Source organism: Budorcas taxicolor, chromosome 6 (assembly GCF_023091745.1).
Source record: "Budorcas taxicolor isolate Tak-1 chromosome 6, Takin1.1, whole genome shotgun sequence".
In the NCBI taxonomy this organism is placed as follows: Eukaryota; Metazoa; Chordata; class Mammalia; order Artiodactyla; family Bovidae; genus Budorcas; species Budorcas taxicolor.
Window position 1 is genome coordinate 11,102,105 of NC_068915.1, and position 17,812 is coordinate 11,119,916.

General features: G+C 36.6%; 1 protein-coding gene across 1 annotated transcript in view; it reads left to right on the forward strand.

Annotated features, from left to right (window-relative positions):
* The window catches only part of LOC128049737 (bifunctional heparan sulfate N-deacetylase/N-sulfotransferase 4), a 281,519-nt gene that overhangs the window by 128,620 nt on the left and 135,087 nt on the right, over positions 1 to 17,812 (forward strand). Inside the window, exon 3 of the mRNA XM_052642048.1 lies at positions 199 to 353. Within this exon, the coding sequence (XP_052498008.1) occupies positions 199 to 353 (155 nt within the window). The remainder of the gene's footprint in view (positions 1 to 198; positions 354 to 17,812) is intronic.

Sequence of the window (17,812 nt, forward strand, 5' to 3'; positions counted from 1 at the left end):
AACATCTGCACTTACCCCTTCCCATCCCAACCCCTAATCCCACTGCCTCTGATGTAATTTAGGCTATGGTCATTTCTCTTTTATTAAAACAACACAAAATTGGATTTAGGTATCAGTAGCAAGAAGAATAATCTGACAAACATAACCTTTAAGCTAATACAAATTCTTCACTTAAGCCATTTTTTATACGTTTTACAGGGACTGAAGAGGAGGATGAGGGAGATGACCTTCTGCTTCGCTCTGTGAATGAGTTCTGGTGGTTTCCTCACATGTGGAGCCATATGCAGCCCCACCTCTTCCACAATGAGTCATCTCTAGTTGAGCAGATGATTCTCAACAAGGAATTTGCACTGGTGAGTACATTTTATTGAAGTTTTTTCAGACTATGAGTTGTGATATATTAGTGGATTATAAAATCAGCTTATTGGGTTTGATCCAATAGAAATAGAATAGAACAGAAAATACAAGAGTGTGCCACAAGTGCTAGGGCTTCTCAGAGGAGCTACTGATAAGAATCCACCTACCAATGCAGGAGACACTAGAGATGCAGGTTTGATCCCTGGGTTGGGAAGATTCCCTGAAGGAGGGCATGGTAACCCACTTCAGTGTTCTTGTCTGGAGAATCCCATGGACAGAGGAACCTGGCAAGCTACAGTCCATAGAATTGCAAAGACTTGGATGCAACTGAAACAATATATGCCACCATAAGTGTTAAGTGTACATACTGCTTTGTATTATTTTGTTTCAGGCATGTTTGTATACATGTATATGTGCTGGGTCATGATGTGCTATAAAATGCATTCAAAAAATTAAGTCGTTGTCAGAAAGTTACCATCTCCTGCTTTATGAAGGTATTATACTATGAATAGGGAAAATAGTACTTTCTCCATTGTATTCCTTGTTCTTGTTCAGTTGCTAATTCGTGTTGAAATCTTTGTGACTCCATGGACTGCAGCACACTTCCCTGTCCTTCACTATCTCCCAGAGTTTGCTCAGACTCATGTTCATTGAGTCAGTGATGCCATCCATGGGATTCTCCAGGCAAGAATACCGGAGTAGGTAGTCATTCCCCCTTGAGGGGATCTTCTCAACACAGACTTTGAACCCTCATCTCTTGCATCTCCTGCATTGGCAGGCAGGTTCTTTACAACTGTACCACCTAAGTCAGATTTTTATTGTGTTCTAGTATATAATAACTGTTCCCTCAGAAAGTATTTGTTGCAAGGGTGAATAAATCAGTTCAGTTCAGTCACTCAGTTGTGCCTGACCCTTTGAGACCCGGTGGACTGCAGCACGCCAGGCCTCCTTGTCCATCACCAACTCCCAGAGATTACCCAAATTCATGCCCATTGAGTCAGTGATGCCATTCAGCCATCTCATCCTCTGTTGTCCCCTTTTCCTGCTGCCTTCAATCTTTCCCAGCATCAGGGTCTTTCCAAATGAGTCAGCTCTTCATATCAGGTAGCCAAAGTATTGGAGTTTCAGTTTCAACATCAATCCTTCCAATGAACACCCAGGACTCATCTCCTTTAGGATGGACTGGTTGGATCTCCTTACAGTCCAAGGGACTCTCAAGAGTCTTATCCAACACCACAGTTCAAAAGCATCAATTCTTCGGCGCTCAGCTTTCTTTATAGTCCAACACTCACATCCATACATGACTACTGGAAACACCATAGCCTTGAATAGACAGACCTTTGTTGGCAAACTAATGTCTCTGCTTTTTAATATGCTGTCTAGGTTGGTCATAACTTTCCTTCCAAGGAGTAAGTGTCCTTTAATTTCATGGCTGCAATCAATCTGCAGTGATTTTGGAGCCCAAGAGGTAAAGTCCACCACTGTTTCCCCATCTGTTTGCCATGAAGTAATGGGACCAGATGCCATGATCTTCGTTTTCTGAATGTTGAGCTCTAAGCCAACTTCTTCACTCTCCTCTTTCAGTTTCATCAAGAGGTACTTTAGTTCCTCTTCACTTTCTGCCATAAGCATGGTATCATGAGGTTATTGATATTTCTCCTGGCAAACTTGATTCCAGCTTGTGCTTCTTCCAGCCCAGCATTTCTCATGGTGTACTCTGCATATAAGTTGAATAAGCAGGGTGACAATATACACCCTTGACGTACTCCTTTTCCTGTTTGGAACCAGTCTGTTGTTCCATGTCCAGTTCTAACTGTTGCTTTCTGACCTGCATACAAATTTCTCAAGAGGCAAGTCAGGTGGTCTGATATTGCCATCACTTTCAGAATTTTCCACCGTTTATTGTGATCCACACAGTCAAAGGCTTTGGCATAGTCAATAAAGCAGTAATATATGTTTTTCTGGAACTCTCTTGCTTTTTCAATGAATAAATAGATAACTTGAGTCCCTAGAACAATGACTCTAGACCAGTGACTCTCAAACCAAGCATGTATCTTTTTCACTTAGAAGACTTTTTAAAACACATATGCTGGGGTTTCTGGTTCAGTAGATTGTCAAACAGGCCTGAAAACTTGCATTTCTGAGAAATTTACAGAGGATGCCCTTGCTGCTGGAACTGCACTTTGAGAACCATTGCTCTGAACTAGGAGTTGGGCTACTATGGCCAATGAGCCAAATTTGGCCTGTTACTTGCTTTATATTGTTCTGAGCTAAGATAATTTTGTTTGGGTTTTTTGAATTTATGTTTTAAAATGAAAAACAGAGACAATAATATTCTGTGACATTAAAATTACATACAATTCACCTTTCAGTGTCCAGAAACAAAGTGTGATTGGAATAGCACCACGACTCTTCTCTTTATACATTGTCTGCAGCTGCTTCTTCATTGCAATGGGAGAGTTGGGTAGCTCCAAAAGAGATTGGATGTCCCACAAAGTCCACCTCAAATAATTACTATCTGGACCTTTACTGAGAAAGTTTGCCCACCCCTGTGCTAGATAGGAAGTAAATCATCTATCCTTTTAACAATCTACTGAAAGAAATTGTTTTCCCAGAAAAACACTCAGAGGCATATTCTCACATCTTCACACAGTGTGGCAGATGGTCACAAGGGGTATGTGAATCCCCCAAAGGCCTCCATCTTAAGGTGTTTTTTTTTTTTTTAATAAATAGTTTATTCACACTGTGTAATTGCTGATAGATATTTTTTAAAAGTCAAATTGGGAGGCACAAACCCAAGGCCTTATAAGCACTAAAATATTTTATAACATTATGCCTAATTATTATGTTAGTAGATCACCCTTCTTTCCATCTCTAAATCCCAAGATTTATGTCAGATCTGCACGTAGGATCCTCAGTAGTAATTGTGGGAGCATAAAAAGCAGTTAAGATCATGGACTCAAGACTGTGTTTGAATCCTGACCTTCCATCAGTGGCTGTTTGAACTTGAACAAAAATTACTTAACCTCTGTGTCTGAGTTTCCCCATCTGTAAAAATGAGAATAATCATGACAACCACCTCAGAGGACCACTTTGTGGATATGGATAGTGTACTTAGAGAGCATACAATCAGCATTCAATGGTAATTAATCAATTATGATCTTTCTAAATCCAGACAATTATGTGGTTATATGTTATTTTAAAAAAACACAAATATTGTTCAAAATATGGATTTACAAAAGTTTGATCCTCACTTACTTCGGGGAATGTCTAAAAAATTTTGTGCTGATTCATAACATTGGAAAATTAAGTAAATATTCCTTTTTCAAAAAATAAACTTACCTTGAGTAAGCATGCTGAATTTTCTCAGAGCAGTTACCTTGAAAATAAACTGTATTTATCATTTGGCTTGAACCTCCCCTCACCTCATTCTCCCTCTGAAGCCTTGCTTTTTAAGCATGTAGATTTTATTTCATAATGGTTGATTTCACCTGTTTGTGTAAAAATTTTTAAAGCCATGCTGAGAGCACTGGGAAAGACTCAGATGTAATTGGTTTATAATGAAATGTTGAAAGCTATTTAGAGTCCATTCAGTACACTTATATTTGTTTAGTCAGTGTGGTTAGAAACTAAACTGAAGCCTATAAGTATACTTTGTAAGAAAAAAATCTTATTATAGTTTGCATAATCAAAATATAATAACTAAAATGAAGTCTGTTAAACACACATACTGAAATGACATTGTTCTTTTCCTTCTGATGTTGAGCTCAATAAAACTAATCAGGATTCTTCAAGGGGTGACATTACAATCCCAGCTTTAACTGTAAACATAGGATGACAATATGTGTGTTGTCCAGAGAGTCAGGAAGCATATTTCTTTCTTATTGAATTATTATCTTTCTGTATCCAGGTGACACTTCAAAACCCTCACTATTAAGCTGGGATAGGATAGTGAAAAGCATTATATTGGCAGGCTAAATTTTATCTTTGACTGTTAGTAACATGTTCTAATACAGCTGGCACCTCATTTAATGTCTTCATGCCTCTGTTTCCTCCCCTGAAATGGTAATGATTCCCTTTTACACTCTCTAAACTACAGAGCTTTTAGATAATTAATTTATATCAACTCATCTGCCAACCAAAAGCACAGGACCAGATAATCCACTGATCAATTCCAATTCTAAAATTCTGTGATCGTTGATGATATTGGTCCACAAATTTGGAATGAACATCTTGAAATACTCATCTAGCTACAATCGAAGCAATTATGGAAAGGGATTTTCAAACTAAAAGACCAATTTATATTGAAAAACACCCAAAGTGTTTAAATCTCTTTTTAGTTCCATCCTGACATCACTCCCTATTCCTTGGTTTGACCTTGGCTGGCAGAGGTGTGCTGTCCTTTTATCAGTGAAAAGCACAACTGTTCTCACAACATTTACAAAAATGATTCACATAACGTATTAATAGCTTCATATTGATATTTTTAAAATCATTAAACAATCAAACAAAATGTTTCATTTGTAGATTTTCTCCGAATTGCTTCCAGATAGAGTTTATTTTCTGTTGCAATATGTCTAAAAATCATGAGAAAAACATATTTCAAGACTGTTTCTTTACTATTTCCTTGTGTAAGAAGAACTATTATTACTGTAAAGCACCATCATTTCTTAATTCACACACACTTAAGTCTGCAGTGTGAATGTTTGTGTGTGGGGGCAATGACTTGTATGTCTATGTTGAGTCCATGACCACATGTGTATGTAGTATGTGTTTGTGTGTGCATTTATATATATATTGCATGTTTAATCCATGAACATATATGCCATGTGAATGAGAGCATGCGTGTGTATGTTTTTATACAAGGTGTTAGTCTATTGATTAGCACAGGCAACCCAAATATGGTCATTGTACGATACGAGTAAGGCAGTAGGGTGGGAGAAATAATTTTGATTTTTTTTTCTTTTTACTAAATCATACGTTTTGCTGTCACTAGATAGAAATACAGATAGAAATAACACTTCAAAGATGGCAGCAAAAAATTAAGGCTAAAGAGAACAAGAATATTCAGCTAATATTAAACTGCCTGATGAAAAAGTTACAAGAAATCATTCCTGACTTAACCCACATCTCCTTTTCAAAGGAGAGAGAGAATAGCCGTAGCATAATCCTGAATTATTTATGTCATTCCACAATAGATTTGTGGGGAAAAAGTAAGAAATGATGGTTTGTTGTTGGAAGTTTTGTGTATGTATATTCATTAAAATTTCCAAATGAGAAGAGCTTTTTCATTTACTAACAGTAGCAGACTGAAAATATCCTGAAGGGAAAAAAGAACACTTTTCCTCTTCAATGGTGACTTTTCAAAAATGCTGTTTTCTTTTTGACATTTTATCAAACAGTCAGAAACTTTATTCATAAGTAAATAAGTAAAAGATTCTAGAAATAAAGGCACAGGTTTTTTTAATCTGCTTTTAAAACACTACATGTATTTCTGAACTCTATATAACTTGTTTTCATAAGACACAATATTCCTGATATGAAAAATTCTGACACTAAAATAGTGCTCATAAAAAACCTAAATTCATCAAAGAGCAAATGTGAACAATTGGTAAGTGTCGCAGTGACCTGCACATAAAATCAGCTATGTAGAAATTTCAATTAAAAAATAAAAGGTATATGATAGTGGAATTAGTGGCACAATGAAATAAAACAGAAACAGTGCTGCCTTTCATTAGCTGCTAAACCTGTGTGTTTACTAAATGATGCAATATATAGCCTTATGATAAGTCACTTCAGTCCTGACTCTGCAACCCTATGAACTGTAGCCCACCAGGCTTCTCTGTCCTTGGGATTCTCCAGGCAAGAATAATGGAGTGGGATGCCATGCCCTCCTCCAGGGGGTCTCTCTGACTCAGGGATCGACCCAGGGTCTCTTAGGTCTCTTGCATTGGGAGGCGAGTTCTTTACCACTAGTGACACCCAGGAAGCCCCAGTGCTGTAGAGCAAATACCAGATGTCAAAAAACTCTGATAATTACAACCAATAGGGTATTTCAAAAGCGGGAAATGTAGAGAAGGTAATAATATTTAATCAAAAGTAAAACTGTAAACAAACATTGATTTGATGAAAGTTTTTGTTTTTGTTTTTGTTTTGTGGTTGTGTTTAGTCGCTAAGCCATCCCCTGAGCCTTTTGTGATGCCTTGTGGACAGCAGCATGCCAGGTTGCTCTGTCCATGGCAAGAATACTGGAGTGGGTTGCCTTTTCTTCTCCAGGGGAATCTTCCTGACCCAGGAATCGACCCTGCATCTCATACATTGGCAGGAAGGTTCTTTCCATTGAGCCACTGAGGAAGCCCTGATGAAAGTTTACTATGGAGCAAATAGTATATTTTTAGGTTCAGTGATGTATAAGGCAGTCTATATACCCAGCAGAGTAGACACATGAGTATGGATTTAGACGAAATATAAAGAAGCAAAGCATCTAGGCATAGAAAAGTTTGAAATATTTTCAGCAATTGCATGAGTTCTTGAGGGATCCTGCAGAAATACATACCCATGTGGTACAAATATCCAAGTGAAATACTTCTAATTACTAATGTAATTGGGTGTATTTGTTATCTTTTGCTTCACAACAAATTAGCCAAAAACTTAACAATTTAAAACAATGCACGCTGATACCAAACAGTTTGTGTGGGTCAGAAAGTTGAATATGACTTAACAAGATCCTACAGTTCAGGATCTCTCAAGAGATTCCAACCAAAGTGCCAGCTGGGGCAACAGTCATTTCGAAGCTCTGCTAGAAGGTGGACCAACTTTGAAGCTCACTCACATGGTTGTTGATAAGACTTAGGGCCTCGTGGGCTTTCAGGCTGTGGACCTGAGTACCTCCGTTGCTGCCTGGTCCCATACTCAGTTCCTCACCATAAGGGCTCCTCTAGAGGGAACTCACAGCAAGCAGGTTGTTTGGTTATTTGGGTTAGTTGAATTTCCGTAAGAATTGTAGGATCAGCTTATCAATCTCTGCACAATGGCCAGCTGGAGTTTCAATAAGGGTAGCATCAAACCCATGGATCAATTTGGGAAATACTCTCATCTTAATATTAACTCTTCAAACAGGCTGTTTTTCCATTTACTTAGGTGGTCTTTAATTTCTTTCAACAATATCTTATATTTTCAGGGCATATGTTTTACACTTCTTTTATTAAAAATATTTCTACTTGTATTCTTTTTAATGCTATTGTAAATGGACTTTTTATTAATTTCATTACACACTGTTCATTTTTATGTGTAGAAGTACAATTGTTTTTTGTATATGGATCTTGTAACCTTCAAATTTGCTGCACTCACTTGTTAGTTCAAGAGGTTTTTTAAATTAATTCCTCTGGATAGTCTATATGCAAGCTCATGTTATATCTAAGTAAAGATAGTTTTACTTCTTCTCTAGTCTGGATACAGTTTATTTTATTTTATTGTCTAATTTCCCTGACTAGAACTTGCAATATAATTTTGAATAGAAATGGTAAGAGCAGATATCCTTGTCTTATTCCTGATTTAGGAGGAAAAATCCAGTCCTTCACCATTAATCATGATACTAGTTGTGGACTTTTGAAGATACTCATTATCAAACTGAAGTGTCTATCTATTCCTATTCAGCTGAGTATTTTTATCATAAAAGGCTGTTGGATTTGTCAGATTTTTTTTTTATGTCTATTCAATTGATTGTGGGGTTTTTTTCCCTTTTTTATTGTGATTATATATTACATTAATAGATTTTTAGATTTTAAACCAACTTTACATGCTTGTGATAAATCTCAGTTGGCCACAGTCCATGCTTGACATATGTTGTTGAATTTAACTGCTTAGTATTTTGTTGAAGATTTTGCATCTATATTCTTAAGGATATTCTTCAATAGCTTTCTTTTATTGTGAAATCTTTGTCTGGTTTTGGTGTTAAGGCAATACTCATATATATTGATGCACTTAACAGTGTGCCACATCGCTCTGAGATTCTATTCAATTTTAATTATTTTTTCCCTCTCTGCCCTTCAGATTGCATAATCTCAATCAATGTATCTTTCTTTAAGTTCCTGGATCTTTCCTGTGCCAACTCATCTGTTGAAATCATTTAATAAACTTTTTATTTTAGTAATTGTACTTTTCAATTCCAGAATTTCCACTTGATTCTTTTTTATAATTTATATCTTTTTATTGATACACTCTATTGAATGAATCGTTGTCATCACACATTTCTTTACGTGTGTAAGTATGACTTGTTTCAGTTCTTAGAATGCATCTGAAATCATTGTCTGGCATCTGAGCCCTTTGACAGCAATTGGCATTGCTTCCTTTACTTTGCTATCTATGGGTCACACTTTCCAGTTTCTTTGTGTATCTTGTAATTTTCTGCTTAAAACTAGACATTTGGTTTGGTGACTCTGGTTTTGACCCCAAGGTTCTACTCTTCCTACAAGTCACCACTGACCTCATTCCCTCTAGGCTCTGGGGTTCTGGAATTTGGAGGAGCTTTCGCTACCTCCCATTCTCTATGCCACATACACATACTTAAGAACAAACTAGAAAGGCTTGGGTCAAAGAATATTTTAGTGACTTCATCTTTTGTTAACTCAAAAGTTATCCTTGCCGGTACTAAAAAGAAGTTGAGGAGAGAGAAGAAAAGTCCTGCCTTTGTCTCGTCTACCTAAAGGTGAATTGTCTGTGTTCTAGTCTTATCTTCCACTTCCCCTTTTCCTTGCTCCTTAAGGATGAGACCACTTTTATTTTATTGCTTTTATCATACAGTCCAATCTGTGTAATCCACTATCTTAATTCCCCATACCAAAGCTACCATCCTACTCTTAAATTTAAGCCTTGTGATAGAAATACAGCTATAATTGTTGATAATTTCCCCTGGTACGCTAGAATTTCTAGACTAGGTTTCCAAATTAAAACCCACTGTATTTTTGAAAATAATTTTTTGTATCAGTATTTAATCCAAAAGCAGGCAAAATGTATATATTTTTAAGTTTGCAAAAAGCATTAAATAAGAAAATCAAATATTAATGGCATTTCCTTGGAAGACAGAACAAATGTTTAGTAAATGGAATATTTGTATAATCTTGAATATATTTATTTAATTATACTTATTGGAAACCTGTAAGGAGCAAAATGATGTCAGATAGAAGAAAATACTAAAAATCACAGTGGGAAGTTTATAGAACACCAGCCAGCAAGCTTGAGGCTCATTATATGAGCAATTTAAATGATTTTGTTACTGAATATAGAACATTTATTTATAGATGGCATTTTTCAGCTGTTTAAAAGTATTTCCATATATCTATGTGATCAGTAGAGATATCCTTTCATCATTATGCCTATATATTATTTTTGCTTTTTATATTATATATGCATATATTTCTCATATATTGTTCAGCAGTATCATTCACTCCATCACCAATTCCTTTCCTGCGATGGTACTGCCTGTCACAATCCACAATCCTTTGTGCCTTCCTGTTAATACTCTTGTGTTTTATTTACAATAAAAGTGAATAAAACTTTGTGTGAAAAAATTGCATACCTGTAGATTCAACCTTTAACATATGCTGTATCAAGATGGAATATTGTGTTACAGTGAGTGAGCTATTCATTTGTCACTGAAAATCTTCAGCATTTGAGTGCTTTACTGTTTTGACCATTTCAGAGAGTAACCTTTTAAAATACATAACTTACCACTTTTAAATTGATAAATGTGTACTAAGTAGTATGCCACATGTTTCATGATGGCTAAAAGTTTTCATGTTGATTCAGATTATTTTACTATACTCTGTTCTTGCTGTGTTCTCAGAGTCAACTGCGATTATGTGGATTGCTTGTTCCTAAACTATGTTCATAGAGTTTTTTGAATCCATGTGTCTACTTTTTCTAGCTTTCCAGTCTGTGGTTTGTAATATCGGTAGCTTTCTCTTCTAGCCATTGTCATACTATCTGGGTCTAGCAGCCAGGTTGCCATTTCAATAAAATGAAGTGGTCAAACTAGATGACCCCTGAAGCCCTGATGTCTCTAAAATCATACAAACGTGAATTGCCCTGAGCTTCGAAATCAGAGTAGGCTTCTTAGGCTGGCTTCTCAAGTAAAAATGAAAGCTCTCAGTTTCACAAATGAAGAAACTGAATTCATACATGCCATGTACTTGGCCGCACAGAGAATCGACATTCTGCCTTGGGGTACCTAATTCAGTGCTCTTTCAATTGCACCACATAGCAACCCAAGCAAGAGCTGATGATTGTGGGAGAACCAGACAGTATCTCTCGAAGGCAAAATAAACCAATTTGTGTGCCCAGTTTTCCTAATGGCTTTTTGTTAATCATGCGTGTGTGCTGTGTGCTAAGTTGCTTCAGTCTTGTCTGACTCTTTGTGACTCTATGGACTGTACCCCGCCAGGCTCCTCTGTGTATGGGATTCTCCAGGCAAGAATCCTGGAGTGGGTTGCCATGCCCTCCTCCAAGGGATCTTTCTGACCAAGGTAATAAGTGTGACCTCTGCAAAGTTGAATAATTGTTGAAGAACCCAGACCTATCTCCTGTATTGAGAATATATGTCATTATATAAAATTTCAAAGATTAATATGGAGATTTTAGTGTATTAATGGCATAATGACCAATGTATTGCATAACAAGCAAAAATATTTTGACTTCTCTCTCAGCTACCTGTTGACAGCAGGTAGGTTTTTTACTCTTATTACCATTGGATGATACTATTTAATAAAATTCTAGTTCGTTTATAAAAAGAGCCGCTAAGATTCCCAATTTCTGTTTTCACCAAACCTATGACATAAAGAATAGGAAAACTTTTCACCAGGAAATTAGCATTGGTTTTTCCCTAGCTATTCATGTTCATACTGCTGAGTAATAGATTTAGAGAAAAGGAGTGACTTTCCCTGTCATGGTCAGCCCTTGATTTGCCAGTGTAGTATTGACAGGTAGATGAAAGAATTTCCCCTAGGCAGAATATTTCTGCAATACATATTTATCTATTTGATATTTTTAGTAGAGGGCACCATTAGAAACCCCCGTCCCCCATACTCTTATCTTAGCTGCAACATTTTTTTTCTGTAAAATGACTGTTTTTTTCCTGAACATGTTTAGATTCAAAGGAATAAATACCAGCTATAAAATACACTTTAATATTGAGCAGCAATGATTGAAGGAAAATGAGCTATGTACATTACTCAGATACATTAACATGAATCTATCAAGGTTTACATCTGTCTGTTCTGAATATCTTGTTATCATTATTTTTAGTAACTAGAAAATCTTAAATGTCATTCTTTCTGCTTTATGGTTTTTATGTATTTAAATATTTTAAGAATAACTAGAGGAATTCCAATTCTTTTCAGCTGCTGGTACATATATTAATTGCAACAAAGATTTCCCCTAGGAGGTAAGCTGATAACTGCTTAAAGTAGTTGTTAATATTTAATTTACTTGATTTAAGGTAAATACATATTTCCTCTAAATATTAAGTTTTATTTATATAATACAGAGCAATAAACTGTCCACAAAATACAAAAGAAAAATTCACATTCCTCTGAAGAAACCAAAAAGTTAGTTATTTTTATACATAAACATCTTTTATGACATGAGTTTACCCATGTGCTTAGCTTCAGATATATCTTGGTTCAAATTGCATGTCTGCCAATTACTAGATGTGTGTCCTTAGCAAATGACTGAAAATTCCTGTGCATTAATTTTCAACATGTAAAATGGGGATGATAATAGTTTCTACCTCATAGGTTTCTATGAGGATTAGATGATGTGTGTACATATTCATATGTGTATAATGCTAAGCTAAGTGCTTGGCACATAAGTGTTTCAAAAAGTGTTTGTCATTATCACCATCATTGTTGTTGTTGTTTAGTCGCTGAGTAGTGTCCAATTCTTTGCAACCCCATGGACTGTAGCACGCCAGGCTTCTCCATCCATAAGATTTTCCAGGCAAGAATACTGGATTAGGTTGTCGTTTCCTTCTCCGGGGGATCATCCTGATTCAGGGATTGAACCCAGGTCTCCTGCATTGCAGGCAGACTCTACTTTCTGAGCCACCAGGGAAGCTGGAAAGTGTATCAAATTTGAATCATAATGATGGACAGTATTTCATGAATCCCTAATTAATGCACATCTAAACCTGCTGTACCCTTAGAAATAATGGAATTTGTGGAACACAGAATACGTTTAACTCTTGCCCTTATGAATCTCCAAAAGGAGCATAAAGAGTTGAAGAAAGGAAGAAGAAATTGATTTGGTGTCAGAGAGGTTTGAGTTGGGAATTAAGAGAAAATGAGATTGTGTGGTTCTTGTGGGGCCAGAATATGCAGGAGCTTTTCCCCCTGGATTTTAGGGTCTCAGGAACCCTGACTCCAGCTGTACTGATCACTTTTGCTTAGAATGCTATCTTTTGACATTCCAGCTCTCCAGATTCTCATATCACCTCCCCTAATTAATGTATCGTAATTTACTGCTCTCCTGTAACCTCCTAGATCAGGACTCTTACATGCCTTTTATACATAAGATTAGGAAGTGGGCTGCTTAGCAACAAGGCAGTGAGAATTCTTATTTCTTCATTCTCCTTTCGGGGTACAGATGTCTTTAGTACTTGATCATCACTTCTAAATGCATACTCAGTACCCAGTTTTACACTGTTCCTAGTGAATAAAGCCAAAGCGTTGATAGTGGAGCCAAAATGTCTAGCTAGAGGGATGATTCTTCAGCTTTTTATTTAAGGTAGAGAGCATTTACTATCGTTCTGGCCAATTAGATGCAAGACTATGCTGTTGTATGAAACTTCCAGGAAAGCAGGTGAGATATGGTTGATGTCTGCCCTTTTGCACTCTGCCTTTATTCCTTTCTCTTGCCCAGTATATTGTCTTATTGGCTGGAAATGACACATCCATCTTAAAACTATGAAGGAAAGGCCAAGAGAATCAGAGACCTCACTTCTGGCATTCTTGAACTTCTGAACCAACCACTTATCTCCAGATTTCCAATTACTCAAGAAAAATAAGCCGCTTCTTCTTCTTTTTTTAATCCATTGTTTTTTATTTTCACTTTTGTTTTTCTGATACAAAGTTTGACCATTTCCTATCCAATGCTTTTCCATTGCATTTTTTCTCATAAGTCATTTTTAGATTTGCCTACATCCACATTGCCTCTATTTCTAAAACTTGTCGACCCTTCAAAGGAGTATTCATATAAAATGCCCTAAATAAGCCTTGGCTTCCCCAGTGGCTGAGTGGTAAAGGAATCCACCTGCAATGCAGGAGCTGCAGAGACTCAGGTTTGATCCCTGAGTCAGAAAGATCCCCTGGAAGAGGGCATGGCAACCAACTCCCGTATTCTTGCCTGGAGAATCCCGTGGACAGAGGAGCCTGACGGGCTACAGTCTATAGGATGGCAAAGAGTCAGACATGACTAAGCAACTTAGCATGCACGCACACAAACATGGCCAAACACTTTTTAAGAAGTTTTGATGGTAAAAATTTTATGCTAATTATCAATCAATTATTAGATAGCAGTTCTGTGAGTGAATTCTTAGAATATTCAATAATACCATAATTATATTTCACTGATAAATTTTCATTTTTGCCTCAATAACCAAAGTTGTTTGCAATTAAGTGATTATGGGCTAATCAAAATCTGAAATTTTTTAGATTTTTTTCAAAAATTTAACTCCACTCTACTGAGCATACCCTATTCAGACTGAATAATCCATCAAAAGCATTAATTAATGTGTGTTTTTCTTTTTTGTTTTTTCAATTTGAAAAATTCATTCAGCTCAATAGGGTTTTTTATTATTATTATTATGTTTTATCTATAGTGGTTGAATGTTTTCATCATTCTGTGATTACCTCTTGAGAGTCAACACTTCAGATCCCTGCAATCATTTCTCAGTATCCTGACTAATATGAGAATATGAGAAATTGTTTTCAAACATGTTGACAGTGGAAAGAGTTAAAGCCAGTTATTAATACATGAGAACTGGAGTGCTTGACTGAAGTTGTTTTGAGATGAAAACTGCATTGATACTTTGATTTCCAAATAGGATGCTACTTTAACATGAGGATAAGAAAATGGAAATATAATATTTGGTATGACAACATGTCTACAGAAAACTGGTAATTTAATCATCTTTATAGGCAGTTACTTAAGTGATCATGATTTGCTTTTTATTATATAGGCACCATTTGTTAACATAACTTACTTTTTGTTTGATGGAAATTTATTTAACAGGCTCATAAAGTTTCCACAAAATTGGAAACAATCACAGATGGAAATTAGTTTAACTCTTAGAGAAGGTACATAATGTCACAGAAGGACAAAATGCAATAATACCCTGTATTTTGGAGATGGGGGAGGAAATTTACAACCAGAGGAATGTCTCATTCTCACACCAAATGTTTAAAGCATTTTTCCATAAATGCATTAAGCTGACATTAAGGCAAAAAATGACTCCTAAGGGAAATTTCAGCATGACTCAAAAATAATATTAGAAATAAATCCCATTGCTCAGAGAAAGTAATAGTTTATGCAAATATATTTCTGCAAAGTGATATGCTTAAATTAATGATTCCAAATCTTCAGCCATATAATTGTGGAAACATCCAAAAATTAGGAAATGTGTACAAAATTTTAAAATAAGGGACATTCCAGCCAGCTTCACAAAGAACAAGTTGCTCTTCTCAACTCATCTAACACACACACACACACACACACACACACACACACACACACCCCATAGGCATTTCACTTAAACCAGTGCTTTATTTTAGGAAGATAGATAAGCAGGTAGATTTTCTTTCTTTTTTTTTATTTATTTTTTACAGAAGCATAATTGCTTTACAGATTTCTGCTGTTTTCTGTCAAACCTCAACATGAATTAGCCATAGGTATACATATATCCCTTCCATTTTGAACCTCCCTCCCGTCTCTCTCCTCATCCCACCCCTCTAGGTTGATACAGAGCTCCTGTTTGAGTTTCCTGAGCCATACAGCAAATTCCCATTGGCTGTCTATTTTACATATGGTAATATAAGTTTCCGCGTTACTCTCTCCATGCATCTCACCCTCTCCTCCCTTCTCCCCACGTCCAGAAGTCTTTTCTCTAAGTCTCTTTCTCCATTGCTGCCCTGTAAATAAGTTCTTCAGTACTATTTCTCTAGATTCCACATATATGTGTTAGAATACAATATTTATCTTTCTGTTTCTGATTCACTTCACTCTGTATAACAGGTTCTGGGTTCATCCACCTCATCAGAACTGACTCAAATGTGTTCCTTATTATGGCTGAGTAATATTCCATTGTGTATATGTACCACAACTTCTCTATATGTTCATCTGTTGATGGACATCTAGGTTACTTCCATGTTCTAGCTATTGTAAATAGTGCTGCAATGAATAATGGGATACATGTGTCTTTTTAAATTTCGGTTTCGTTAGGGTATATGCCTAGCAGTGGGATTGCTGGGTCATATGGTTTATTTATTCCTAGTTTTTTAAGAAATTTCCATACCATCTTCCATAGTAGCTGTATCAATTTACACTCCTACCAACAGTGCAAGAGTGTTCCCTTTTCTCCACACCCACTCCAGCATTTATTGTTTGTAGAATTTTTGATGAAGGACATCCCAACCGGGTGTGAAATGGATCTTTCATTGTAGTTTTTATTTGCATTGATTATATTCTTTGCAGCCAAAGATGGAGAAGCTCTATACAGTCAACAAAAACAAGACCAGGAGCTGACTGTGGCTCAGATCATGAACTCCTTATTGCCAAATTCAGACTTAAATTGAAGAAAGTACGGAAAACCACTAGACCACTCAGGTATGACCTAAATCAAATCCCTTATGATTATACAGTGGAAGTGAGAAATAGATTTAAGGGCCTAGATCTGATAGATAGAGTGCCTGATGAACTATGGAATGAGGTTTGTGACATTGGACAAAGACAGGGATCAAGACCATCCCCATGGAAAAGAAATGCAAAAAAGCAAAATGGCTGTCTGGGGAGGCCTTACAAATAGCTGTGAAAAGAAGTGAGGTGAAAGCAAAGGAGAAAAGGAAAGATATAAGCATCTGAATGCAGAGTTCCAAAGAATAGCAAGAAGAGATAAGAAAGCCTTCCTCAGTGATTAGTGCAAAGCAGTAGAGGAAAACAACAAAATGGGAAAGACTAGAGATCTCTTCAAGAAAATTAGAGATACCAAGGGAACATTCCATGCAAAGATGGGCTCAATAAAGGACAGAAATGGTCTGGACCTAACAGAAGCAGAAGATATTAAGAAGAGGTGGCAAGAATACACAGAAATGTACAAAAAAGATCTTCATGACCCAGATAGTCACAATGGTGTGATCACTCACCTAGAGCCAAACATCCTGGAATGTGAAGTCAAATGGGCCTTAGAAAGCATCACTTTGAACAAAACTTGTGGATGTGATGGAGTTCCAGTTGAGCTATTTCAAATTCTGGAAGATGATGCTGTGAAAGTGCTGCATTCAATATGCCAGCAAATTTGGAAAACTCAGCAGTGGCCACAGGACTGGAAAAGGTCAGTTTTCATTCCAATCCCAAAGAAAGGCAATGCCAAAGAATGCTCAAACTACCACATAATTGCACTCATCTCACATGCTAATAAAGTAATGGTCAAAATTCTCCAGGCCAGTCTTCAGCAATACATGAACTGTGAACTGAGAGACGTTCAAGCTGGTTTTAGAAAAGGCAGAGGAACCAAAGATCAAATTGCCAACATCCGCTGGATCATCAAAAAAGCAAGAGAGTTCCAGAAAAACATCTATTTCTGCTTTATTGACTATGCCAAACCTTTGACTGTGTGGCTCACAATAAACTGTGGAAAATTCTGAAAGAAATGGGAGTACCAGACCACCTGACCTGCCTCTTGAGAAATCTGTATGCAGTCAGGAAGCAACACTTAGAACTGGACATGGAACAACAGACTGGTTCCAAATAGGAAAAGGACTACGTCAAGGCTGTATATTGTCTCCTGCTTATTTAACTTCTATGCAGAGTACATCATGAGAAATGCTGGACTGGAAGAAATGCAAGCTGGAATCAAGATTGCAGGGAGAAATATCAATAACCTCAGATATGCAGATGACACCACCTTTATGGCAGAAAGTGAAGAGGAACTAAAGAGCCTCTTGATGAAAGTGAAAGAGGAGAGTGAAAAAGTTGGCTTAAAGCTCAACATTCAAAAAACGAAGATCATGGCATCTAGTCCCATCACTTCATGGCAAATAGATGGGGAAACAGTGGAAACAGTGTCAGGCTTTATTTTGGGGGGCTCCAAAATCACCGCAGATGGTGACTGCAGCCATGAAATTAAAAGACGCTTACTCCTTGGAAGAATAGTTATGACCAACCTAGATAGAATATTTAAAAGCAG